The sequence below is a fragment of the Falco peregrinus genome, chromosome 3 (assembly GCF_023634155.1).
Source record: "Falco peregrinus isolate bFalPer1 chromosome 3, bFalPer1.pri, whole genome shotgun sequence".
NCBI lineage: Eukaryota > Metazoa > Chordata > Aves > Falconiformes > Falconidae > Falco > Falco peregrinus.
In genome coordinates, this window is record NC_073723.1 from 81,433,602 (window position 1) to 81,460,202 (window position 26,601).

At 37.8% G+C, this 26,601-nt stretch overlaps 1 protein-coding gene across 1 annotated transcript; it reads right to left on the reverse strand.

The window, feature by feature from the left end:
- Positions 1 to 239: 239 nt before the first annotated feature.
- Positions 240 to 26,601, reverse strand: SPMIP7 (sperm microtubule inner protein 7). The gene is given in 12 exon segments (XM_027783830.2): positions 240 to 363; positions 4,441 to 4,548; positions 15,166 to 15,274; positions 15,817 to 15,851; positions 16,944 to 17,010; positions 17,468 to 17,580; positions 17,582 to 17,603; positions 18,264 to 18,311; positions 18,314 to 18,335; positions 19,298 to 19,380; positions 26,092 to 26,331; positions 26,334 to 26,601. Coding segments are annotated over 12 exon segments (1,239 nt in total).

Below are 26,601 nucleotides of genomic sequence, written 5' to 3' on the forward strand. Positions count from 1 at the left end.
AAGAACAAGTTTCAAGCCTTTGACTTATGACTCCTCTTGTTTTAATATGGTTTTAACTGTCAACGCTAGTAAGTCATAAATATGAGAATAATGTAATAAGTCTACCACAAACACCCACTTCTATGTTATTTTATTTTTGTTCCATATTTAAAGTATCCACACATCTTCACACATTTCCTTCCTCCTCACTGTCAGACACTGAGGCTCTCAGTTATGCAGGTAAAAAGGATTGACATTTTCTAAACTGTAATAGTTTCTGGTTCTGTCTTGTTGAAATAATTCTGAGGACTAACTGGAGTCACAACTTGAGAAAGAGGCTCCTGGTGATTATATTGAGACAAGCTTCCATGTTTGGCTATGTATCTGCAGCCGCACAAAGACAGAGAAGAAAATACTTTTAAAATGTGTTCTCATATTGCTAAACATTCGCTCTCTCCCATCTAACTGCTTTCTTCGTAAACAGTTGTGCCCACTGGCCTCAGAGACTACTATTTGCAGTACTCCATGATATTAGAATCAGCCCCCTTAAGAACAATGGTGGCAAAACTGCCTAAGAGTATTAAAACTTATTTTAAGTCTTACTATCTGGATATATGTAACATGCTGACAGATTCCTACATCAGCTGTAAGAGCTGTATTCTGCATCTTGCATCTTTACAGCCTTTCTTGGACACACACAGTTGCTTCACAACTAACCTGCACACTGTCTGTGGAGAACCGCTATGAGCATGCTGAAAGCATTCAAGCACATAAGGCCCTGCAGCGCCTGGAGGTGATGCTGAAGGTTTGACTTTCAAGCCTGGAAAAGACACTTTTCTGGCACCATGGCATGCCTGCTTTAGATGCTCAGTCCTTGTGGTACCGAATACTGGGTTGGGCATTAGAAAATATGCTGGGGATAGTCCGGGAAGGAACAATTTATGCTAGACTTCTAATATTCTTCTGATCCTTTACAAGAGGAGGCACTATAAATAATCTTATACCTACAGTCTAAGTTAGTGTCCTGATTTCAGCTGGGATAGAGCTAATTTTCTTCTTAGTATCTGTGCTTTGGATTTGCTGTGAGAAGACTGTTGATAGGACACTGATGCTTTCAGTTGTTGATGGGTGATGTTTATACTAAGTCAAGGACTTTTCAGTTCCTTGGGCCCTGCCAGGGAGAGGGCTGGAGGGGCACGGGAAACTGGGAGGGGACACAGCCAGGACAGGTGACCCCAACTGGCCAAAGGGATATTCCATACCCTAAGATGTCATGCTGAGTAGATAAGCTAGGGGAAGAAGAAGGAAGGGCAGGGACATTTTGGTGTTATGGCATTTGTCTTCCCAAGTAACCGTTAGGTGTGATGGAGCTTGGCTTTCCTGGGGATGGCTGAACAGCTGCCTGCCCATGGGAAGTGGGGAATTCCTTGCTTTGCTTTGCTTGCATGCGTGGCTTTGAGTTTTCTTATTAAGTTGTTCTTATCTCAACCCATGATTTTTACATTCCTTTCCAATTCTCCTCCCTATCCCCCTGGGTTAGGGGGAGAGAGTGAGTGGCTGTGTGGTACTTAGTTACCAGCCGGGGTTAAACCACAACAGTTGGTGTAGCCTGTCTGCTGCAGAACACCTGCCTAATCAAAGCAGGGCTGACACAGAACTGACCAGACTCTTATGTTCACTCACTCTCCAAACAAAAAATATTTTCTTTTGACCTAAAGATCTCTTTTGCATTCTCCAAAGCAACTTGCTGAAAAGGTTCAAGCTTTCTTTTGAAAATCAAACATATTACATATGGTGAGGCCAATGAATATCCTTACAACTCATGGTGCAAATGGATTTGTGTTTTCTGACTAGTAATGAAAAGTTCATTTAAACACAAAACAACATATAAAACATTCATTCCTAGGCAAAAGCTAAGCAATGCTGCCAGAATTTAATTGTTCTAAAGGACTTTGAAACCTAATTTTCTGACTTTACCTTGGGATTACCTGGAAGCAAAAATACAATAAAAATACACCAATAAAACTTGACATATAAAAATACTATTCATATTCGAAGACAAAGAAACCATATTTCTTCTGTTCTATATTCTATACAATCCTGTTGAGTTTAGCATGCTTAAAACAGATATAAAGGATTTTGCCCTACATACTGTGGAAGCTCCATGTAATGGAAGTGCAGTGCAGAAGTGGTTGCATGCTGCCTGGTCTATCTGATATTGCTGATACTTTTGACAGGAACATTTATTAGACCATGTCAGCAGTAGACAAGAGACTCTCTCTGATACCCATAATTGTCTTCAGGAGACTGACCGTATATTGTAGATATGTCAAATAAAGCAGCTGTAAAATCATCTACCACATGCAATCACTTGCTACTTTCTGAGAAATTATTACAGGCATGGCTTGAAAATGATCAAAGAGAGAAAAAAACAGGTCACCAATTTAAAAACAGTAAGAATGAAATCACGCTTTACATGAAAAGCATGTGAAGGTGAATTGGGATAGTCTGATCCCAGATTTCAGGAATAACCTCTGTTCTCTTCACCTCTCCACCACAGCTGAGCTTGACCTGTGACCACTGAAATTAGCCGGGAAGGAAACAAATGTTAAGCATCTCTTTTATGGGCATCACTAACTGATGTTGGGGGGAGATTCCCAGCATCACTAATATTCTACACAGCAGTTTCATAGAGGCTATGATCCTCCATCTTAAGTCAGTGAACATTTATTTTACTCCACAAGTAGGCCCAGAGAAGGTAAAATAGGACTGGGTACTACCCTCAGGGGAATGTACCACAGCTCAGAAAAAAAGCTGGTGAAACCTGGTCTACAATGTCTGGGTATGATTATGCTTGCTATGTGTTTCCCACACAGCCTTCTTAAAAAAAGTCAGGGGATTCTGTCCTGGTTCTGGAAAGTATCCAGTAGCACAAAACAAGGACCCTGTTCTTGCCATCCACTGAAAACTAAGAAAATTCATCCACTATGAACTACACCCACAGTAACACCTGTATAAAGTAAAAGGAAGTAACAGATGTGTTTTGCTTTCTTAGATCACAGTGGCACCTGTCTTTTTGCTCTTGAAATCTGGTACCTGTCTGAAGTCTGACGATGATATTTCCTAAGATGCATTTGCCTTTTTATTTGTCTGTGACATTTACAAGCAAGTTAGTCTTGCATCAGGCTGCTCCAAGTTCAACTTTATTAGCCTATGGAGACTCAGGATGCTGTTCCATCTTTTCATTTCCTGTCAACAGCAAACTGTGACTACAAGTGACTGTCTGTTTTCAAAGTATAACCACAAGACAAAAAGAGCAGAGGTGAATGGATGGAAGGCAGCAGAAATGGAAGGCAATGCATTTTGCACAACGATGAAACGCTTGACAGGGTGAATTCTTTAAAAGCCAGGCAGCTCCCTAAAGCTCCTCAAGCCTTTTCTGGATACTTTTCCCTCTCAGTGCTGAATAAGAAGTGTGATGTGTTGTGAACAGAATCCAATTAACCAGTTTAACATAAGATAAATTTCTCAGGAGAACATGGAAACTTGGGATAGTGTCAACACGTCCTAGATCATTAGGGATAACGAGAAGTCAGAAACTAAAGTGCAAAATCATAGGAAAGGGACACAAACAGTTATTAAGCTATTTTGAAGCTACTGGGAAAAAGGTTAGGTTGGTCCTTTGCCAGTGTCAGAAGCTCTTTGTGTTAACAAAAGGGGTTTTCAACTGTTTTGAAGTGTCCAGCTCTTTCAAACCCAACAAGAATTAGACACCTGAATACTTACATTGGCCCATAGATTTAACAAGCTTTGTATGGAAGAGCAAGAGGGAATAAAGATTACTAATCCACTTCTTGAGGTAGCCACAACAGTGATGTGGGGCTATGATGATTTCATAGTCATAGGGTCCCGGGCTGCAACAGTGTGGGGGCATGGCATGATTTTGCCTCACACTGCCTTCTAAGTAAACCCACCCATTTTTAACAACTATTCTTGTATAACAAATAACCATTTCTTAAGTCTGCCAACAACAATTTGGACACACAACACCAACAATTTTCTTTTGGGAATTTTTAACTTTGACGTCCATGGGCCTCTTTCAAAACACATACAGATCAATCAATAAAAAAAAAAAAGTCACTTAAACCATAACTCAGTGACTATAGCTAAAGAAAAAACATTCTCAGTGTAGAAACAATCCACATTCAGAAATCATGATTTACCCCAGTATTAAGGTACCTTCCCAATACATACCTTACAAAGTTCCAGAAAAACTCTAAAACCTCAAAAGCATTTCAGATTAGAATGACAACAATGTGGTGGAATCCAACCCCAACTGTTTCGTATTTTTTAAGCCAACATGTCATGCTTAACATTTAATTGTTTGTTAACTGAGTAAATTAAATTAGGATTTTACCTATAATCTTCCTGAACAAGCTGAGAAATATACCTCATACCTACCCATGCATTCGTGCAATTATTGATTGGGTTGTTGATGGAAGATTAGAATTTGCTGGGTGAGCTGCTGATCAATGAACCTTGCCAGTGTATCCAGGGATATCTGGAGTGCTAAAGGAAAAAGTTAAAGTGGGGATGAGGAGTAGAGAAAGGGTAAAGGAAATGACCATAGGCTTGAAATATGACTTACAGATCAGTTCTAAAATAGCTAGTGTTTATCAAAGATGGATGGAGTAAAAACTCTTCATAATGTAATGAGCAGTACTTAGAATGTATGAACTGGCATAGCTCCTTTAAGATAAGTGAAACTACTTTATGATCACCTAGCTGATGATCTGACCCAAAATCTTTGGTTAGACATGGCAAAACCGAGTTCTGTAGTGACTTTTCCTTCCCCCCACGCCCCACCCCCCCCAGTTGTTTAGGGTCAAATATCTGTACAATATTCATGATTACAAGAAACATTTAATCTTGAAGAAAAAATGGGGTTCCGGGGTTCACATAGAGCACAAAAAGCATGGAAATATTCCTTAAAAATTTGATACAGTTTTACTCCATATTTAGGTTTCAGCTTCAAATATGGAATTTAGGTAGCAGGCTTTAGACCAAAAGGTGTGATTTCTCATGCCTAAACCACAAATGATATCCCAAATGATTCTGAAGTTCTCTATATTTCCCCTAGAATTTATTAAGAATGTACTTACATGTATATGTAACATTATTAACAATGCTTAGACACATAAATAATAAATAGCTTGAGTAGACTAGTGGATTGAGACAGTATGTCCACATCTTGGAAAACTAAAGCATTTTGTTAATTCTGATGCTAAGTTTTAATGTGAAATTAAAAAGAAAGTTCCTTAAAGAGACAGAGGAAAGAATTCTACTTATCTGAGGAAGCACAACAGAAAATTTTGATAGCAATTGCTGCAAGATGAAGCAGAGATGGACAAAATCAAAGGAAAAAAAGGTACTAATATGAATTCAGAGAGATAATCCAGGAAGGTTAAAAATAAAGCAATCTAAACGCCCAATATAACAGCTTTTTTTGCAGCAGTTATTCAGTGTCATCAGTACTGTTCTATATTGACAGCTCAAAAAAGGATACTGCTGCATTATACATGTATCCAGACTGCCTATACACATGGACGTAAGAGCTCATGACAAACTCTTTCATTCACTGAATCAACTACATACTTGGCATTGTAAACCTTGCCTCCATTAGTCTTTTGTTGGTTTTCAGACCCTATGCATAATAAGTGTCTCCTTTAAAATAATCTGAGGTAGTTTTTGGTTCCCTTGTACACCGGGTAAAAATAAACAGTTTCTTTAATTATAAAGTGCATAAAGTTATTAGTTTCAGTACAGATGATCAGGTACTTCTCTGCAACTAAGTTCAGCACAGGATGCAAAACTGGACATATGTGCAAAATGTGGTTTATCAGAAAATTCTATGACCTGTGCACTAGGAAACTTGGCTCTGAAGTTCCTCACCAGAATAGCAGAGGTAATGACAAAATGCTGTATCTACCTACCACATTATAACAAAGGACTCTGGGTGAACTATACTTGCCACAGGAGCATTGGTGGTATATATTGTAATCTTTGTACTCATAGTTATCTGAAAGACCATTTAGTTCTTTGTCTTATTTTGAGGTAGTTTTGCACTAACCCAGACATTCATATACTGCTCTGTTCCCTGGGCCAAGCTCCAGTACATGACCCTCCAGAGAAGATGGCTTTGTAGAATCAGTGTAGCAGTTCTGTTGCACTTGGGAAGCTGTTACCTATGGGGAATCACCAAGTAGTTGGCTGAGCAAGTAACAAATCTGCCCTCAGTCTTGACAGCAGCCATGCAGGGATAACAAGGAGGCCTGAAATTCTAGTACAGCAGTAGAACATATTTTCAGAACTGGTCAAAATGGCTTGCAGACAAATTTGCTTTTTCATGTCAAATTAGACAATTGTTAGGTTATGTGCAGATTAGGTAACTATGTAGGAAATTTCATCTGCATATACAAAGATCCCACTGAGGGACACAATGGACATTATGTGTGTATATGCGCATGCATTCATCCAAACCTGAAAATATGATATCATTTTGAAGGAATCAGTCAGACTGTGGGCAGTTTTATTACCCTGGTGATGTGCTACACACCAAGATACAGCTCTCCTATGTAACAAAGAAATTCCATTGACTTCCTTGAAATTGTATGAGCGTCACAGAGAAGAGAAGCAGCACAAGAAGCCCCATATTAACTTGCAACATTTTATAAGCCTATTTGGAGTTAACTCACATAATAACTATACAACTGTGGAGATATTAGAATACATTATGTACTGTGAGACATCTGATTGATAAAATCTTCTGACCTTAAAAACTTGCAAATCTAGAAGAGAAAAGCATCATAAGTGGCCAAATGTGACCCAAAAATCAAGCCTGAGAGATGATTCAAGATGTAGACTTGTACTAGACTGTTAGAAAGGATTGACAGAATTGGGTACCTTCACAACATGTGGAAAGGATGTATGTCTGAAAGAGAAGAGAAATGGGCAGAGAGAAGCTAGAAGTACCAGGATAGTAAGAAAGCTTACACTACAGTAAAGCAGCTGCTCTTCTGGGAACCTGCAAAGAAGACGCAAAAATGTGCTGCGGTTATGTATGTGATAAAGCAGAAGAAACTGAGGTTAAAAAAATACCCCTTTGGTTTTTTGTTTTTGGATTCCACTGTCTAGCTCTTTGTGTTTTCTCTGATGAGCTGCTAAACCAGATTGCTGCTGCTAAAGAAAACAACTAAGTGCCAGGCTACCACTGGGCAACATACAAAACTCCTCTGTGGTTATGCTGTCGTCATCAAGCTTTCTTTCTGTAACCATGACATCTCTCTTGTTCATACACTTCCTTGTTATCATGCTAGCAGCTCCTAGTCCCAACAGTAAGAAACATAGTGTTGACAGTTGAATCTGTGCCAGCTCTAAGATTTTTCAAGTGGAATATGGTGATTCTAAGTGCCTCTGCTTCGGTATGCCTCTGTTTCATATGTCCATTTTGGGACAGAAAATTTTTATTTTCTGGTAGTGTTCAGGAAAAAAAAGCATGTACTTAATTTAGTTGGCCACCATTTGAGATGCCTTAAGGTATCTGAGATAACCCCCTATAGCACAGAACCTGCAGAAGATCCATGCTGTTCTGGAGCAGCAGCTGGAAGTGATGGTCTAGGTTCTCCAGGGCATTGGATGCCCAGGTTTGTCGTATAAATTCCATGTCAGCTGTTTTTATGGGACCAAAATCAAGATTCCCCCAAATAATTCCTAATTCTTGAAAAACTTGAATCTAGCACTTCAGCTTGAGCAACTGAGGTATCCAAGTTCTTTGTGCAAAAATTCTATCTAGTGAAAGCAATCCAGTAGATTCCCAGCTTGCACTTACAAGCAAAGAGTTCCCAACATCTTACTCTTTCTTAGAAATACTGTTCTATAAATCTCACAGAACTAAATCACCAGATTAAGTCATTAAGTAGTTCTTCTGGTTACTGCAGTTATAAAATAGGCCTCTCAGGTCTCATGGACTCATAAGACTCACAACTGGCTTCAACCTCACATTCCCTTCCAGGAAGGGATGTGTGACACATTTGTGGTCCTTCTTTTACTCCATGATCCTATCTGTCAATCAGAATAACCTGTGGCAAAACCACCTCAGACACGACCCTGTGTCGGGAAATTCAATGCATACAGTCTTTTGCGTTGGGGAAGAACATACCTGAGAGAACTTGTGAAGTTAAAACAAGGCACTGCATGTGGAACAAAGAACGGGGCTGAGACAGTTTTTGAGCGGAGCATACTGGGTTGCATGTCATACCCTTCTCACTTGGCCATTAAAGCAGGATAGGGCATGGGTATTTAAAAGTGGATGTGGGGTTTCTGAAAGAATAAAACCATCAAAATGGTAACTCCGCAGAAATATTTTGAATTATGTTGAACTGGAACATTTGTTTCTACAATTTCAAACAGTTTTATTCTGCTTTCAACTTTTTCAACCCCCATTTTTAGTACAGGGTAATAGTTTTCAGAAACAAGATTCAAGCCAGCCATAAAACCTCATTTGGAAAATGTTGAAGTAGGATATTTCAGCACCCCTCACCCTCAATCCCATGAATGAATCAAACTGGAAAATAATACACGGTGGACAAGCCGTCAGTTTCTGAAGAAAAGATACATTGTGGGAAAGCTCTTAGGCAGCCCATGAACATGACTATGCAAGGTGCATGGCAGCAGAGGGTCCTGTCCCCAGCTAATTGCGGCCTGTGAGGTTTCTGTGGGAACTTGAAATTATAAGGGATGCATGCACACAGTCAGTTGTAAGCTGACCACACTGAAGAAATATGACTGAAGTCACTACAGATACACTGATGTGGTAGCAGCACTTTGCCCAATGTGCTTGAGAAATGAGAAACAAAGAATAAAGGGTAGTTTCAGAGGACAGCTTTGTGCAAGAACTGCAGGACTTGAAACACTTAGGACTTTGTCTTCCTAGAAACTGTATGTATGTATTAAGTTCCCATTTCAATCAACTGCTTCCAGAAATTGATGTTGGTTAGATCCTTTCCTCTCTCTGATACAAACAACCTCTGTGGCCTTGGACAAGTCACTTCAGCCTCCTCAGTTCTCATCTTTCAAAAACTAACACTATAATCTACCAGTGCTATGGCAAAGAATTAGTTGATGCTTCAAAAGTGCTGCTAAGTAACACCTTGTTGGAATGTGTATGTATTGTGTAAGCACTGCCCTCTACTGAGTATTATAAGAGCTGATGAATTATGAGTAGCAAGCTTTAAAATGTCGATGACTGCCAGATTTTTACTTAATTGTGGAAGCAGAGGCTTTTAATGTGGAACAAGAAAACAAATCTCTGTCCTAACTGCTTTTGTCAAATTTCAGGAGATAGGTACCAACAAGTACAACAATGAAAATCAGGAAGTTGCTGTACTGTAATACAAAAAATGCACACAAAAGAGAAAATCACCAGTCAGATGTAACACTTGATTAATGTATGCTCGGAATGCACCCTGTGCTATGCTATTACTACACTAAGTACTACTAATTCACTGAGGGTGTAAGGGAGTTCTAACGATGCCAAGGAGAGTTATTTGCGTCTGTCACGGAGCACTTACCAGAGGCCTGCCCATGAATGCTACAGAGGAAATCCCCATCACCAGCGTGGGAGGCTTTTTTCCATTGACCCTTAAAACACCTGCAGAACTAAAATACCACATAGAGCATAACCTTGTTTCAGCAGCTGCTTGGGGAAGAGGTCAACAAAGGAAAAAGCTGGTGATTAGGGGAGGAGGAGAATTAAACAAAATTACATACCTATAAAGATGTTTTTAAGAAAAGAGAACAGTAGATTATTCTGTTGGGAATCCATACGATACATTAAAAGCAGTTTCTCTATGGTTTTCAAAATTACTAGGTTCAAAATGTCTTTCTGAATGAGAAAGAGATTTTTTTAAAAGTAGTTGCTAATAATAAGAAAGAATGAATTGGGTCATTACTTATTTTCACTTATTAATAACATGGAGCATCTCAAAAGTGCCCGAAGAATTTAGCAGTCTGAGCCTTCCTGGAAGTCTCTGTAGCTGTGCTGCAAAGTTCCCTCCCCTGTGTAACTTGCCCAAGGGAGTTGAAAATACAGTGTTTCTTCAGAATTTGGACCGTCCTCCTCTTCCCTGATACACATTTGAGTTGTAGCAGCAATTACACACAGGGGATCAGATTTTATAAAGTGCTCGGCACCTAAAAGTTTCATTGTGGTGTTTGTGGCCAGGTTTTCACAGGAGCTTAGCAATCAACATGCACCCAGAATGTGAGCTCTTTCAGAATTCTGGTTTTCATGTGTGGTTGCTGAGCTATTTCTGAAAGCCTGGCTGGCTGCACAAAACATACTCTTTAGCTTTCAGTTGCTTCCCTACCTGTATATGGTTAGCTATGTGACATATAAAACCACATGCAGTATTCATCTTCCACAAATAAATATTATAAGAAAAAAAAAATTAATAATATAATCAGTAAGAAACAAAGTAAAAATAACTAAGGAAAACAGTCATAATCAATTCAGAGTTCAATGACTTCTAAAACAAATAACAGAGGTCTCAGTTCTCCAAAATATATAAACAGATACTCAATACTATCCCTGTTCAGGAAATCTTGTTAAGCAGATACCTTTAACTCACTGATTCCAATGGAATTTACACTTCATGGGTTTGAAAGAAAAGAAAGTCTAAACAAGAAGATAGTTTAAAGTAGGCAGACAAGTAGTGAAAGTAGGAAAAAAACCCACCACAAGTAAAATAAAATATGTACAAAAAAAATGATAAATTTAAAAATACAAAAAAGCCACTTGAACACTGGACAATTGTTTTCCAGTATACCTAACAAAATTACATGGCATACATTGAAAATACAAAAAGTCTTTGCTACTTAGTGATATAAAAAGATGAGATTCAAACCTGTAACTCCTGTGCTCTGACTGTACTCTACTCGATGGAGCACTGAGCTGTAAGACAAGATCATGTATGTTTTATAAAAGATTTTTGGAGATCTGCTGGTGAAAAGGGACTGCATTAGGAAGAGATTTTCAGAGTGCTGTTTCACAACAAATTCCTAATTCTTTGACTGGCTCTTTTTTAAAAAAATATTTTTACGTTGCCGTTGGCAAAGAAATGATAGAAGGTTCCAGCTTTTAGGCATACGTTGCAATATAACTGAGGATGAAAGAGAGGAACAAGTTCATCCTAAAGCAAATTCAGGTGTGTATACACAAACCAAGGATATTAAGAATGATGCTACATGCCAGGACTGGAACAGACTTCAAGAGATGATGTAGTTGATCCCTTTCCCCCAAGACAGGCTTTAATGAAAGCCTAGAAGCAAATGAGAGGCACTGAATTACCATCCAGGACTTTTGGTCAAGTGTGAAATAGAGTCTGACCTGAGAAAAGCACTTCCACAGCTTCCTTAGGGAAATGCCCACTGATCATCCTTAGACTGCCACCAGATCACAAACATAGTTTTGATTAATAAGTTCAGATACATAAATTTAGCACTGCTAGATGAATCACAACACTTATGACATGGCTTTTTACATGTGGTGAAAGCTCCCACAGCTGTTCTATGTCTGAAACACAGAGAAAAACTGGATTAAAAAAATGACTTATGTTCCCAAGTCTTCACTTGTGTCTCAGCCTAACTTTTAAGAACGATGGCCATCATGTTGCATTAATTATAATTTTTTTAAAAAATTATTATATTTTTAAAATCAGGTTTCAGCAAAGCACCATTTCAATAGCAGAGTTTGGTAAAACAAAAAAAAAAAAAGGCACAGGCTAGGGCTCAGGGTACATGAATTTTCACTCTTAACTGTGCTACAGATTCCCAATGGGACTTGGCAAACCACTTAATCACACTGCACCTGGATTGCCATCTGTAAAACTTCCAAATTGCACACTAAGGATTTCAGAATATTATTTAGAGTGCTAGGTTATGCAAAGCAGCTTTTCATCACACCAATCTTATACTAGGGGCTTTTAGGCTCAGCTACAGCATAAGTAATGACTTTTTTCTTTTTTCTAATTCCTTAAGAAAAAAAAAAAGAAAAACAGAAGACGGTTTCCTGTTCTGCCAAAAGGAAGAGAGGGTGGGTGCAAGGGTAACATGCAAAACATGTCCAGGTTCACCACTCTTCCTGTTTGTCTCTGCAAAATTACATGACAGATGACTCTTAGCTGTTTTCAGCTTTGCTAATAATTTGAATGGTAACCACTTTCTTGCATGGTCTGGGGAAGAATAGTGTCTCACTCTGGAATAATGCTTGAGCGTCGATGCTGTTGCCCAAGTGCTACAGGCAGGATGTGCAACTACTAGTCCAGGAAAGAGTGAAAGTGACTATCTATAGCGAGATTTTTACATTTACAGACTTACAAAGCATGTTTAGACTTCAAATCCATATATTTAACTTTCAAGGACTTTGGTGGGAGTCTAGCAGCCTTAATACCTTTACACATCTTTCCAGAACTACTGGCAAGCACACAAAGCAGGAAAAAAACCTGTACAGGGATCACTTTTATGTCTTCTTTCTGACTTTATTCTTTCCTCTGCTTAAAATCATACCAATCTTGATGTCTGACAATCATAGACAGAGAATAAATATGAAAAATTTCATAGAATTTTTCAGATGGAATTAAGATTTTCACAGCTTTGAGATGTCAGAATCCTTTAGGTCTCAGAGATCTTGGTCTCCTGGTTGCCAGAAATCAATGAAACCCATAGCCTCACTCACTAAAAAATAGGAAAATGACATGGAGAATACCAGAGAACCTGTTGCTCAAACTTACCGTGAGACCATATGCTGCAAATCACTCCAGACAAGATGTCTGTGTTTGTGGCACAGTGTACACATCAGCTTCTATTCTTCAAAGCTCTATGGCAACAGAAATATGACATGGCAGAATGAAGGGTTAATAGCTCTGCTAACTTCCCTACAGCTCAGAAATCCCTGTTCAGCACAGTGTTGTATGCTGTGTGCACTCTATTTTTAAGGCACATTTCTCAATAATCATTTTATACTATTTTATGTTCTAATTCAAGCAGAAGTTAAAAGTTGGATTAAGGCTGTGAGAAATTAGATGACTTGTGCAGGAGGTGAGATAAAACAATCAGAATGGTGCCTTATGTACATAAAAGCTTGGTATTAGTAGGTTTGGTTGTAGCAATACAGGTCAAATTTGACCACCTTAAAATGCTTAGCACCTTAGTTTGCCTGTGAAACTACTGCTGTCACGAGTAAGGCTGTGTGAAGAATGATGTGCTGTTCCCCACATGTGTGTGACAGCATGTGATGCTCTGCAAAAGGATATGCATTCTCCCTGAAACTGATGTAAGAAATGGAAATGAACAGACCTAAGGTGGAGCTCAGAAATTCCAGCTACTTCCAAGGCAGGTCCCAGCAAGTAGGAATGTTTAACCCATACTTTGCTATATGTGAGTAAGGCCCAGCATTATGTCTTCTCTTCAGAAAAGAGAGGGCAATACTTCTACAACTTCTCTCACTCTGCTTCCCCCAGTGCAGTTTCCTCATGTGGACTGTGCAAGAGCACTGAAAGGACAGAAAGGAAAGGCATATGCAAAGAGAAAATCAAGTAAGTAAACAGCACAGTCTCTTTCTTGTTTTATCATTTTTAGTTCTTACCATTAAGTTGTTACTTTTACCATTTTATGTTCACAAAAGTTTGCAAATAAATGTTTTATACCAGCTCAAGCTACTAAAGACAACTTTAGAAAAGGCTTAAAGTGAAAACCTTTGATTTTCAAAGTTCATGATCTAGCTAAAAGTAAAGTGTAACGGCATTTAGTGAGCTTTTGTGAACTCAAAGGTCACCTAGTGACTAAAGTTAAAAATCATACATTTCTAACATGGCAATATTGAAGTCATACTACCCATCAAACAATGGTACACACACTTCTACCCAACAGATCTGTTCATTAATACTAAAGAACAGGAAGCATTTGAAGTATGAAAATATGTCATAGTTTGAAAATAGCTTTTTTGGAAGTAGGGACTCTATCTGGAATGGCATCAGCAGAAATTTCTGGTGCATGCTAAGCTCAGAACCTTCTCTTCCATGTCCTCCCACCTGAGCCTTGAATGTAATGCAAATCTATTTCTTCCTGCTGGGAGTTTACAGGAATGCCTGTGTTAGGTAGTCTCAGCATCAGCAGGAACCATAAGTCAGGTGTTTTGGGGTATGATCTAGCAAATGTGCTCAGACTAGCTTCACAGGCAACCTTTCTCAACTGAGAAAAATGGAAAGGTGCCTGCCAAGTTTTTAAAACTTGGTTGTGCAATTGGTCTAGCAAGGTTAATAGCAGGAGGGACAGTATACTCTGATTTCCATCCCAGTTTAGGTCAGAGACTGCTGATTGTGAAGACTTCATTATACCAAACAGTATATTGCACTGATGTTACCGCAAGCAGCTTTTACTTCCCAGGATGGGCAAACTAAGGGCAGATTTTGGTCCAACAGTCAGTTATTGTTAGTCCATTATGACTGTTTTGTACTAGATGGATGGCAAGGGTCACCTGGGCCACAAAGCAACTCCTGGATGGAAAGAAACCTCATCAACAGTTTTGGTTGAAAAGCGTGATACATGATGTTAGGAGCATAATTTCCCTGAAACTGTAACACTGAAGTGATACAATAAAGAATCAGGCCTTAATGTTCTATGACAAATTCACATGTAGTTAAAACAGGTTGCATTTAAGCTTACCATAGCTCAAGTAGATGGATAAAATCTGTTATACCATCATTTCAGTAGACATCTCTTTGCTTATTTTGTATCAGCTTCCTTGACTAATTTTGTATATATAGGCTGAACGGTTCCTTAGATTTATACAGACCTACACTGACCACTGCAGGCAGTTACCGCTGTAGGCCATTTACTACTGACTCAGTTATTAAAAAGGACTATTTAATTTCAATCTTGCATCTGAAAGCCCACCATGCTTCCTGTGTTTACAGACCTCATTTATGCTATTAAAAAGAATAAGGAGTGTTCCCCCATTTTTTTTCATCCTTTTGGTCCAAGACCAGATCTTTAACTGTTTTTTCCCCTTTCCTAAGTAACAAGAACTCAGGAGGCAGTATCAAGACCATGCAAATAAAAGAAACATACTGTGCAGTGCTTGTATAGTGAGGCTTTGAAGTTCACATATGATTAAGTGGGATTAAGACTACACTGACATTGTCAATGTCTTCAAAATTTACTGCACCAACACAAGCCACTGTTTGGATAGAAATGAAATCAAATATATGTACATTATTCATAAGACAGCTGGTGGAGGCAGGTGAACCATATAGTACATGCTCCAAAATTCTAGTTATTTATTAAAAAGCTCCACAAGAAAACACATGGAGATGAACTGCCCTGTGTGCTTGGCATGTCCCAAGATTAAAACAATCATCTGCTGAACTTGCAGCACATAACACATTACAGCTCTAGTACATATGTGCAGAGAGGAAGCTTGGGAAGAATGGAAATGAGATAGATCTCTTGTCTTTTTGGCTACGCCCCTGATCAGACTGGGGTATTCTTCCCAAGAGGACGTAATGGATACTGATTTCTAGTTTACTGGTAAAAGGCTGAAGTCACTTGCAAGTAGAGAAGACTCAGCACACACTCTTCTGTGGCACCAGAAAACACCTTAAGATTAGATAACATAGTCCATCTACAACTCTTGCTTCAGAAAATCAGAGATGGATTCCTTGGGCTTAATCAAAAATGCAGAAAGTAGAAACAACCCAGGGACATTGTCCTTAGGTATACAAGGGATATGAGAGGTTTGAGAGCTTCGACTTACACTGTTAAAGACAAAATAGATCAATCACCTTTTTTTTGCCAGACAGCATATTCTGATACAATATTTATGAGGTCCCAAAAGAGAGCTGATGACAAGTCAAAGTTTTGCTTGTGGCATGATGCAATGCTCATTTGAATTTGGTAAAAGACCGTGGTAAATGATTAGGTTGGCATATATGCTAAATGACCCAGATCAGCAGACAGAATTTTGTCTTTTAATCTTCCTCCTCAGGTACTGGGACTTCAGTCAATTTCCTAGGATAGTATAAGCAAGCTTTCTTTAAAAATGTAGTGTTTCTCTACTTGCAAGACTTATTCCATTACTGAGAACATGGGAAAATTTAACATCAAGTCTGAATTTCTCTCTTGGTCTGTCCTTGCAAGCTGCTCTCACTGTCCACATCTGTATTTGAAAGAGCAACATTCAAGAAACCATAATGATAGCATTTTCTATCTCCCTTCCAACCTGCAGTGGTACATGTCTCTCCTATTGTATGCCTGACTGTGCCCAGTAGCACACTCATCCATTGAGTTTGACTGAGCAAATCTGCTGGCTCATGGCCTGGAAAGGAGTCATGTTCTAATTTTCCTGTCTTGCTTTGACCAGCCTTTCCTTCCCCATCTCTACTTGGTTCTGATCTGAGCCCTTCTGAACCTCCTGCCACCCTTTGCTGGGCTCATCTAAAATACTCCACTCTAAGAACAGAATAGCTGAAATAGAGAGTGAAGAAAAGACACGAAGGCACAAGTGATTGTTTTGGATTCTACAGACAACAGAAAAAAACTTGAGTTTGTATACATGTATGATTAACATGGTGTTTTCATAAATGTCATGCCTTAATGAAAACATCAGATGTATGAAATCATGACAATAATTAGCTTTATAGTTTTCTTCTGTTCTGCTTTTTATATTTAAGTCTCTCACAGGAGAAGGATATTAGAGTATACTTCTCATATAGTTATTGATTGAATATCTTAATTTCTCTAGTTAAAGAATGCTGCTCAGTTTAGTCTTCTGAAATAATTAACTGTATGCAGACTTCACAAAGGAAATGTTCAGAGGACCCTGATATTCACAAAAAACCAAAACTTACAAATCAACAGGTCTCTGGGGAAAGGTAAAAGATCTTGTTTGAAATCTGTCCCAGAAGCATCCAACAACTTAAAATCATAATTAGATGCTTCTTGTAAGGCAACATTACCTAATTAATTTGGCTTAATAGATTTTCATGCAGTAATCAGAACCAATTGCAGGACTGAATTTTAGTTTAGTAAAAATAATAATTATTACAATTAATGATCACAAGTAAACTAGCTTAACGTGAAATTTGTTATGGTGCAGCATCATTCCTGTCAACCACTTTTTCATTGATATCCTTGCTCTCTCTTTTGGTACTGTGCATGCATATCTTCCTCTGTACTAATTTGTAGGGGAGGGGGATGGAAAAAGTATGCAATCATTTGAGGCAATTGCTGGAGTGTGCCGATGACCTTAAATGCTCACTTGGGGCTGTTTTTGTTTGAAAACGTTGCTGTGGGTTTATGTGTATCAGCTACACAAAATTTAGGCTACATTTCACTAGCAAAACATAAAACCAATTGGCAAGAGATTGTGCACTGACTTGGATTATTTCAGGTTCAGGATTGTATCTCCTTTTTGTGAAACACTGGGAAACAGGATCAACCAACACTTTCACTGTTGATTCTGGACACTAGATTTTGGAAAGTAACATCCCAATAAATTTCTTTGTAAGCTCTAGATCAACAACAAAAAATAGAAATAAATTCCTGTATAGTCATTAGTGAATGACATTGGTAACTAGATAATAAGGAATTATGTGACACAGAAGGGTGTAGAAAATAAAAGATGTGTATGTTTCTAGTTTAAAAGGAAATTAAAAGCCTGGAATTAAATGTTGCTTGTTGGAGAACAAGTAGTTATGTTACGATTCACAGGCTCATCTTCTTTAAAACTGTCTCACTCACTAATTGAAAGAGGTAGTTTATCTTCCAATAAGCTTACAGTGATCATGGGATTTATTTTGTCTAAATTTGAATAAGCAGTTAAGTGAGATGAGACATAAATAGAGATTAGACACCAGTCATACCATGCCTGTGACAGGGGTTGAAGACAGATGTACATAATGCCCTTTTGGAAACTCCAGTTTCTCTTCACTACCTTTGGAGGAAGTGGAGTTGAAAGGCACAGACTGGATACAAGCTTTTAGATAACTGAAGTTCATGAGGTTAATCCTATGCTAAATGCTGTTAAAACACCAGAAGTCTTCAATGAAAGAAAAATTGTTTGTAGTCTTACATGCCCTGCTACATAAACGTGCATAGTAGCAAAAAGAAGATGACAAAACGAAGTAAAGCACAAGCAAAATCGATTTTCAAAAGAAATGGTGTCTCACTTTTAGTATTTGACTTGTAGAAATAGTCTCTTGCTTTTTCTTCTCTTCACCTTCAGAAGGATCACTTGATTCCTAAGAGAAATCAAATACATGGCAGAAAGCAATGCTATCATTATATGATACTGTGATTGCTTGTTTAAAGAGTGAACTGTATGTATCTGCATTTTCCCAGTTTACTATCTTCTTTTGCATCAGAATGTGAAGCATACAATTTCACATAGTTCACCAGCCAGCACTGGCAATCAGGAGTGGACCTATTCCTGAGGAGTTCTATTCAGGAAGGAAAATGTAATATAGTGAATACAAGTTTAAAAACTAATAGAATGTCCTTGCCTCTCTACTCCTCAAGAATGCAGTTTTCCATTTGCTATATTACTTATGAAATGGTACAGTAAATACACTTTGCAGTCCCTCCCATATGCCTGATGTATTTGTATGATGTTCATTGCTACAAAAGGAGTCCAACTCAAAGAACTACTTAAGTACATGCAACACTTTAAGGACTATAAATAGGCTCATCAGTGTAGAAGGATGAAGGATGTCATTACATTTTCAATATGTGAAAGACTTAATTAGACTTGGGCTATAGAATCATTGATTTTTTTTTATTTACTTAGTTGTTTGTGACTTGCACCAAACAAGGCCATGCCTAAGTAATAAATACATGAGTATTTATATCAAGTATGAGGGTTTACTATGTTTTGTATATTCTAGTATTTTTTCTCTAATTCTGTTGCCAGTTTCACGTAACTGTTATTGGTAGTATCAGTCTCACATTACAGTCTAAAAACCTTAACCGGAGCAACAGTTCAAAAATTGCAAATTATTGGAGCAATAGCCACCATTAAAATCTGGTCACGCTAACACACAGCTACCTGAAATATTGCGCTTATTTCAATATAATTAGATGAAGAACTGTAAAAGTCACTACACTACTGTAATCACTGCCCAAGTGTGTTGAATGGAAAGCAGACTAGAAACAAAATTATTTCAATATGTTTTCTGTCTTTACAAGAAGGGCACCAGACACTTGCCTTGAGATTGGGATCCATACAAAATGCAAAAATATGGTTTTGGTTATGCAGAGCAGGAACAACTTTCACCTGAGTTCTCCAAACTGATAGAAAGGGCTTCTTATTGTGTTAATCAATTTGCAGCAATCCTTACTGTTTTAAACTCTATGAAAACAACTCATGGCTTGCCATAAAAATTGATGCACCAATGTTCAGCTACCTGTTACCACTCCAAATTACAAACATCCACAAGAACACATTAAATTACACAGAAGATGAAAGTAAGTGATAAATACTATAACAACATACATTGCTATGGTTTGGCCTACTTCATATATTGTCATGCACAGTACTAACTGTATAAAGGAAAGTATCCGAATTATAAAACATAGTAATAAAAATTTGCTAATGCAATTGAAACTAGGAATTATCTATTGCATTTCTACAGTTACATAATTTTTGCCAACTCCAAAAGCAATACTCTATTCCATAAGAAACGGCTGAATGATTTCCTAAAGGTATTTCTTTGTCTCCTTCACCCTCCGAACTTCATATTCCAATAATTTGAGCTCTCCCTGACCAAGTTCTGTAAATCAGGCTTTCCCACCAAAAGGCCACATCCTGCAATTACTACAGAGTCACATATGTGCTGATTGGTGAGCCAGTACACACATGCTGATAATAGTAAGCTGCTGCCAAATAGAAGTATGTTACAATGCCTGAGTTTCAGCTCCCTCAAGAGGAACACTCATTTATGTCTTTCCTCTCACCAGACTTAAATTTTCAAACATCTTGCAGGGATGCAGTTATCCTTGAGATGTTTGTATCTCTGTCAAATTTGGCAAAAAATGGTCAATGGTGTTCAAAATTTTTAGGAGAGAACCAACAGATAAATGGAAACAACCTGTCTCCTTAAGGAATCAGGATAAAACCCACAAAATAATCCCATAAGTAAGGTAAGGGATATGTATGAGATTATCATCTGAACTGCTGTGCCATTAGGTAGCATAATGCTTTTGGTGACTTTGGAAAAGGTGTATTTGTAAATATACTTTGTTATACTCTAGTAAAAGGGATAGGCAGCCATACAGCCATCACACCACTCTATGAACACTGGAAACTATTATTTAGTGTCTAGAATGTACTACTTAAGTAGCTTTCAACCTGCTTTTTACTGCCAGACCCCTTTAAAATCTCAAATGCATATGTGAACCTTTATGTAGCAAATATAAGCTATGTCATAATAGAGTTACTTTTCCTAGTTTTTTGTAGAAATTTTAGATATAATTTGGAGTAAATAGTTCAAAGACTAGAAATTGGAAACCATTGTGCAGAATGCAAAATTAGTTTTTGCAGAATTAATCACTCTGACAAAGTTTAAAAGAAAATCAGAGCTTTCAGTAAAACAAAGTTTAGTATCCTAATGCTATATGCAGATACTGAAATAATATGACCTGATTTGTAAAACAGCTTTTTGCACTATGTGCTGTAACTTTCAAGATGCTGCTTTCGAAAAACTTGATAGAATTTGTGGATTTTTGCACTGTGAAGAGCTTTCAAATGGAATCACTCTCCATTTTAAACAATAATTTGGGAAGTGTCTCTTAAGCAGATAATATGCTTGCAGTAAAAACGGTGGCTGCACCTTCATTGCCTCAGCTTTGTATAAACTTTAAATGCCATTTGCAAATATACAACTTCTACTCATATGGGGATACTTCCATTAAGTTTTATGTCTGAAATACTGTAATTACTTGATAGGTATGCATGTACTTGTGCCCTCTAAAGTAAAGAGGTATATGGCTCAAATATCCATATATCCTAGTAGTTCCATAAAAAGTCTTCCTCTGGTTAATTGATTAAAGAGCTAAAGGTTGTAACTGTTGTTCTTTGTGTTGTATGTCTAAAACAGGTCAGCTACAAGGTCCTGTACAAAGGATGACATGTATACAATTTTACATTTGCTTTGATAATTGTACATTGGAATTTCTAGAGATCTCTGCTCTTGCATTGTATACTGTAATTTGCTGTCTTGACACTACTGTCCTACTGCTGGGATGATTAATCTAACATTTACTTCTCCTTTTTCTTCCAGTGGAAGGATCTAGCATAAAAACTGTAATATTTTTTTCTTTAAGTCAACTTTCTGGAGGTTTCAATGCTGCTAATGATTTGCTCAGTCCCCAGGACTGAAAATTTCATGATGTGTTCTTGTCCAAGTTGGGAACTCGGTGTCTTGGCTTTGTCACTTTTAACTAATGACAAGCTTAATGATACTGTCAGTTTCAGTTTATTACTTAAACTAGTCTCCTATTCTGACCAAGCAGGATTCAGTGATGGGTAACAAATTTAGGGAATTTCTGGTTTAGATTCTGAGTCAGAAACTGAAGATGTACTCATTCGTATTCCTAAACTGTTTCCCAGAAAGCATGAAAGCCAGAACATCTTTTTGTTTTGTTTTTAAAGGAAAAAGTGAGACTCTCATGGCCACACATAAAGAAATATACAGAGATTTCACAAAACCAGCAGTCTCAACAAGTTTCACTGAACCTCACTGTCATTTGAAAACTATGTACTGTTTTTTGATATCTTGTATTTTAAAATCAGTAGGAGTATTGACTTCAAGTGGGCCCAGCAAGCAAATGAAAGGTTTACAGATAACTCTTCCAGATGTTTTTGCTTAGTTCTCTGGTTAATTATTCTACTTCTTTTTACATATAAAAAAGAAATACAACCCATTAACATTATTTCTTCTTTCTCTTTTACTCCTTTGAAAGAAAAGGCTACAAATCACTCCTTGAAAACTAATTCTAAATAAGCATAAACCCCATCAGTTTATATTGGAAAGACATGCATGACTAAAGAAGCAATGAAGAAAGAACAAAGTTCTTGAATAAACAAAGCATCATTGCTATTGAGCAAGTAAAAAACAAACACATGGTGAAATACATAACTGTAGGGATGATAAATAATCAAATCCTTAGTGAAACCACAGTTGGTTTATTCAATGGCACTCAGCCCTCAAGAGATTATTCTAAGTTTTGATGCATTATTTCCAGATGACCTACTAGCTTATTAGGCAGTGTACTATTACACAATTCATAGTGTTATGGGTAATTATTTGATAGCCCTGATATTCTTGAGCCTACTGTTACTGTAGGCCATTTTTCATTCTTAGTTGACTTTGTTTATATGCTATAATACTTATGAGGGTCCTTGAATTGTTAATTTGATGTTTTTCAAGTTGCACATTTTTTTGCTCTTCACTTTACATGTTGCTCTGACTAACCTTTGTTCTTTCTCTTTTTGCAGGCAGATAAAAGGCTTTATCTCACTAGATACCTATGTTACAAACTGGGGCTGCAGCAGCATTGCCTACAGTCATTTTCAATCATTATTTGAAAGGTAGGAGAGGCTGGAATCCTACCTTGATATGCCTCACACTCAGTGCACTGCTTAATTCTGGATTACTCCTGGATGATTACTTCACCAGAGTAATGATTACTCTGGAGAAAATGCTTCTTGCTTCAGGAGAAGAAGCACTGGGAAGGGAACTCTTCCTACACAAAGGCCATTGAGAAATTAGTATGTGACCACAATTATTTCAACAAGTTATGCATAAAGTTCTTCGACAGAGCCTCTCCTAGTAACAACAGAATAAAGATAAGATCTTCACACAGATAAATAATTGATTAGAAGATCACAGAAGGAGGGAAGGGTTAAATGACAAATTTTTCAGGTGGATGGACATCACTGGTAGAAAAACCTGGAGGTAACGCGTCTGGGCTTAGGACTTTGTTGCTTAACATATTCACAAATTACCTGGAAATAGGGGGCTGAAAGTTAAGTGATGGGTTCAAACAGCAAATGGATATATTCTTGAAGGCAAATCTATGAATCCACAACTACTAACTACAAATATACCATCTCCTCATCACAAATTCCTAGTCAACAAGCCATCACATGACAGGAAAACACACGAAGGAAGTATGCTGACAATCTATGTTAATTATCCACAGTCTTGGATGGAATACTGGACTAGTCAGGTTTTTCGACAAATCAAAATATGGCCACTCTAGTAGTGGCATGAGTTTACTGCTGATTTCTTATAGAAAAAGGTTACTATCAAGTCTACAGGTAAACTCTATAGTGTTTTCTATTTGCCAGTTTTTGAAGAAAACTTTGTCTATGGATGTATCAGCTTCCAGTAGGGGCAAGAAGTCATCTCTGCTCTTCATTAGACTTATCAAATACCCTAGTTCCTTCTGCAATCCCCATGCCCATCAATGAGTTAAGACATACAAAATAGAATAATAATTACAAACTGGATATGAGGGCTTCATCACCAGGTTTTCAGGTACAAATACACCTGCAGAGTCAAATTCTGAGGTCCTCCTGAACACCGGAAAAAACTCAAAACCACAGAGAAAAGGTTACAAAGTTCTGTTGTCATATGTGTGAGAGAAGGGGACTACAGACAAATGCTGTCAACTTCCTGAAGACTGTGTCTTCTAGCACTGAGCACCTTGCCTATACCAAGGGAGCATACATGAAGAATAGCTCTTCAGCTGTCTCCCTTCTCTGGCAGATTCTGATTTTCCAGTCTTAGAATGACCTCCTTTGTCAGCTTCTCACCTTTGCTTTGCTATCACAGAGACTTGCTGTTCAATAAACTTGCTTTGTTCAGTAGATGCAAAAGACTGCTGGGGAAGTTAAAAGTAACACTGTTGACTGCCAAAGCCATAGCACTATATCTTCCCACAACAGAGAAACTCTTGTCTGCTGCAGATGTTTTATACACCTCAGCAAATCCGTCTCAAAGGCTGCTTCTCTCTCTTTTTTTTTCCATTCAGTCCTGACGCAGTGAAGAAAGTGACTGTAGAATTTGCTTGCAAAATGCCTGACCTCTCTTCCAGCACAACTTCCCCTAACAACTGAGTTATGGAATGTCTTGGGACTGATATCTAGAAAGATTAGCACTTTCATCACATCACGTGCCTGGAGGTTGGTAGTTGGCCTTTGAATCATATAGCTGAAATCTGGAATTAAAAAATAAAGTGTCATTAAAAACAATAGCTTAAAGCTCAACTACTTTTTAGATCTATATTTACACATTTGTAGTCAATATCTCAGCATCACAGGAAAACCTGCAAATGAATACTAGTTTTGGAAGAACATTTGCACAGCTTTCCTTAAGAAATTTATGCTGGACTATATCTGTTTCAATGTTTGTCCCTGAGTTAAGTTTGACTTTTTCTGACAGCTTCAGTATAGTCAGTATTTCACTCCAATAATGAATTTCACGTAACAAAATATCACCAAAAAGGCACAAGATGATTTCTGTCTGCTTTCTGGAACTACTCTCCATTTCTTGAATGTAACTCTGGCTACTGACTCGATGACATTCAGTTTCAGATTTTGTCAGTGTTCATTTCAGGTATCTATCTGCCAGACTATCTCTCTCTCTGTCTCTGTTTTATTCTGTGTTGGAAAAATGAATGGTCAAATAGAACTGCATATCTCAAATCTTCTTTCCCCTTCACTTTTCCAGAGGCTTGCAGAAAAAAAAACCCAACAAACAGCTGATCAGTTCTGATTGTCTGAGGTCTAATTTCATATGTAAATGGAGAACACATTAAATGAGAAATAAAAGTGAAAATTATATGGGATGAGCAAGAAAAAAAAAAGGAAAACTATGTAGTCTATTTTTTTATCCCTTGTGGTTTCTTGAGTTCTTTTGGGTTTTGTTATATGACTGCAGTGAGTTTAAAGTGATTTAAAATGCATAGTTCGAAGACAGAAACAAGGAACCAAAACCGCTGCCTGAATTTATAGCATGTAAGACTTTATGGTGACAATAACACGGATAAAGTATAGCTAACCATGAAGTGAGAGTGTTATTTCTGTATAGTAAAATGGAACAAGAAGCTTATTTACATTTCTTTACCATGTTATAAGAAATGCCTCCCTTCGTATACGAGATGTTGCCTGAGTTCCTGTAAAATTTTGTTCTAGCTGTAATGAGCATTTCTCTATGAAAACTGCTGGAATTGGCTTAATCTTTATAAAAATTCAACTATAGTGCTTATGTTATGCTCATTACGTCTGCCTTTAGAAGCCCTTGGTAGGTATTTCTGCTTTCCAGAATTTTCATCAGAAAATTCTGAATATAACCAGCAACACAATTTTGCTTCATGTTAAAAAGAGTTAATTTCCATTTTGATGCTGTAATCAATACAAAATGATCAGACCCAATTTTATGTGTATAAGTGCAATACATTGATATAAAACAAGAGGGTAATATGTGCTTCGACCACCGTGTGATGGCAGTCCTAAAAACCTTCTCTTCCCTAAACAACTAGACACTGAATAGGTGTTTAAATGCACTGTACTGCAACTTGTCAGGAAATACTAAATGACGCAGAAATATCCAGAGGATTTCCTGACTCTGGAATGATTTTTTATTTTGGTTTATATTAAAACAGGTGCTCATTCGAACTCTTGTATATAACTTCACAATTTACATAAATAGATTTTTAAAAATATGATTTACCTCCAAATATTTTTATATTTTTTTAGCATTAGAATGCTCATTAGAATTTGCTGATGGTACCTCTTTGCTACAGCAGGGACAATGAATCATACAAATACTGCTGCAGTTGTCATATTCAGTTCAAATATCCAGGGCAAATATATTTTATAAGGTTGTTCTGCCAGGACCTTGGGGGATAGAGTTCAGAAGCTAATTTTATTTATTTGTTAAGCATCACCAATTTCTTTGGTGATTAAGAAATAAAAACAGTAGTTTGCTTTACCTCTGAGTTGTGTCCTGACAGAAGCAGCTGGCACAGCCCTGGAGTTCCACCTTCTGTCCTGGCTGCTTTCCTCCCAGAGGTTCATCTGCCTCCTGTGGGCAGGCTGGCCTCTCTTTCCTGTGATGGGGACCTGCTGGTGAGGTTTCTCATCACTGTAGTCTACCAGGGATTCCATAGCTCTTCCAACATTGGGCTTCAGGTTAGCATCTGCTCCTGGACTCAGAAAACCTGCGCAGGGATTACTAAAGGCACATCATCCCACTGTGGGAATAAAGGGTAATTTAGCTCTCCTAGAGGGGTGAATGGACTGTACTTAAGGAAAGAATTACTGGTTTTCTCTTCAAAGCTGGCAAAGCCGTGTCTGTTCTCAGGACCTCTCACAACAGGTGTGCACATCTTAAACAGACTTCAATACTGCTGGTTATCCATCTTGTGAATGGGTTCAACTGACAAGGTGGACTTTTTAAAGGCACTTGCTTGCCTTTCAGCTCCATGGGAAACCACAGTCAT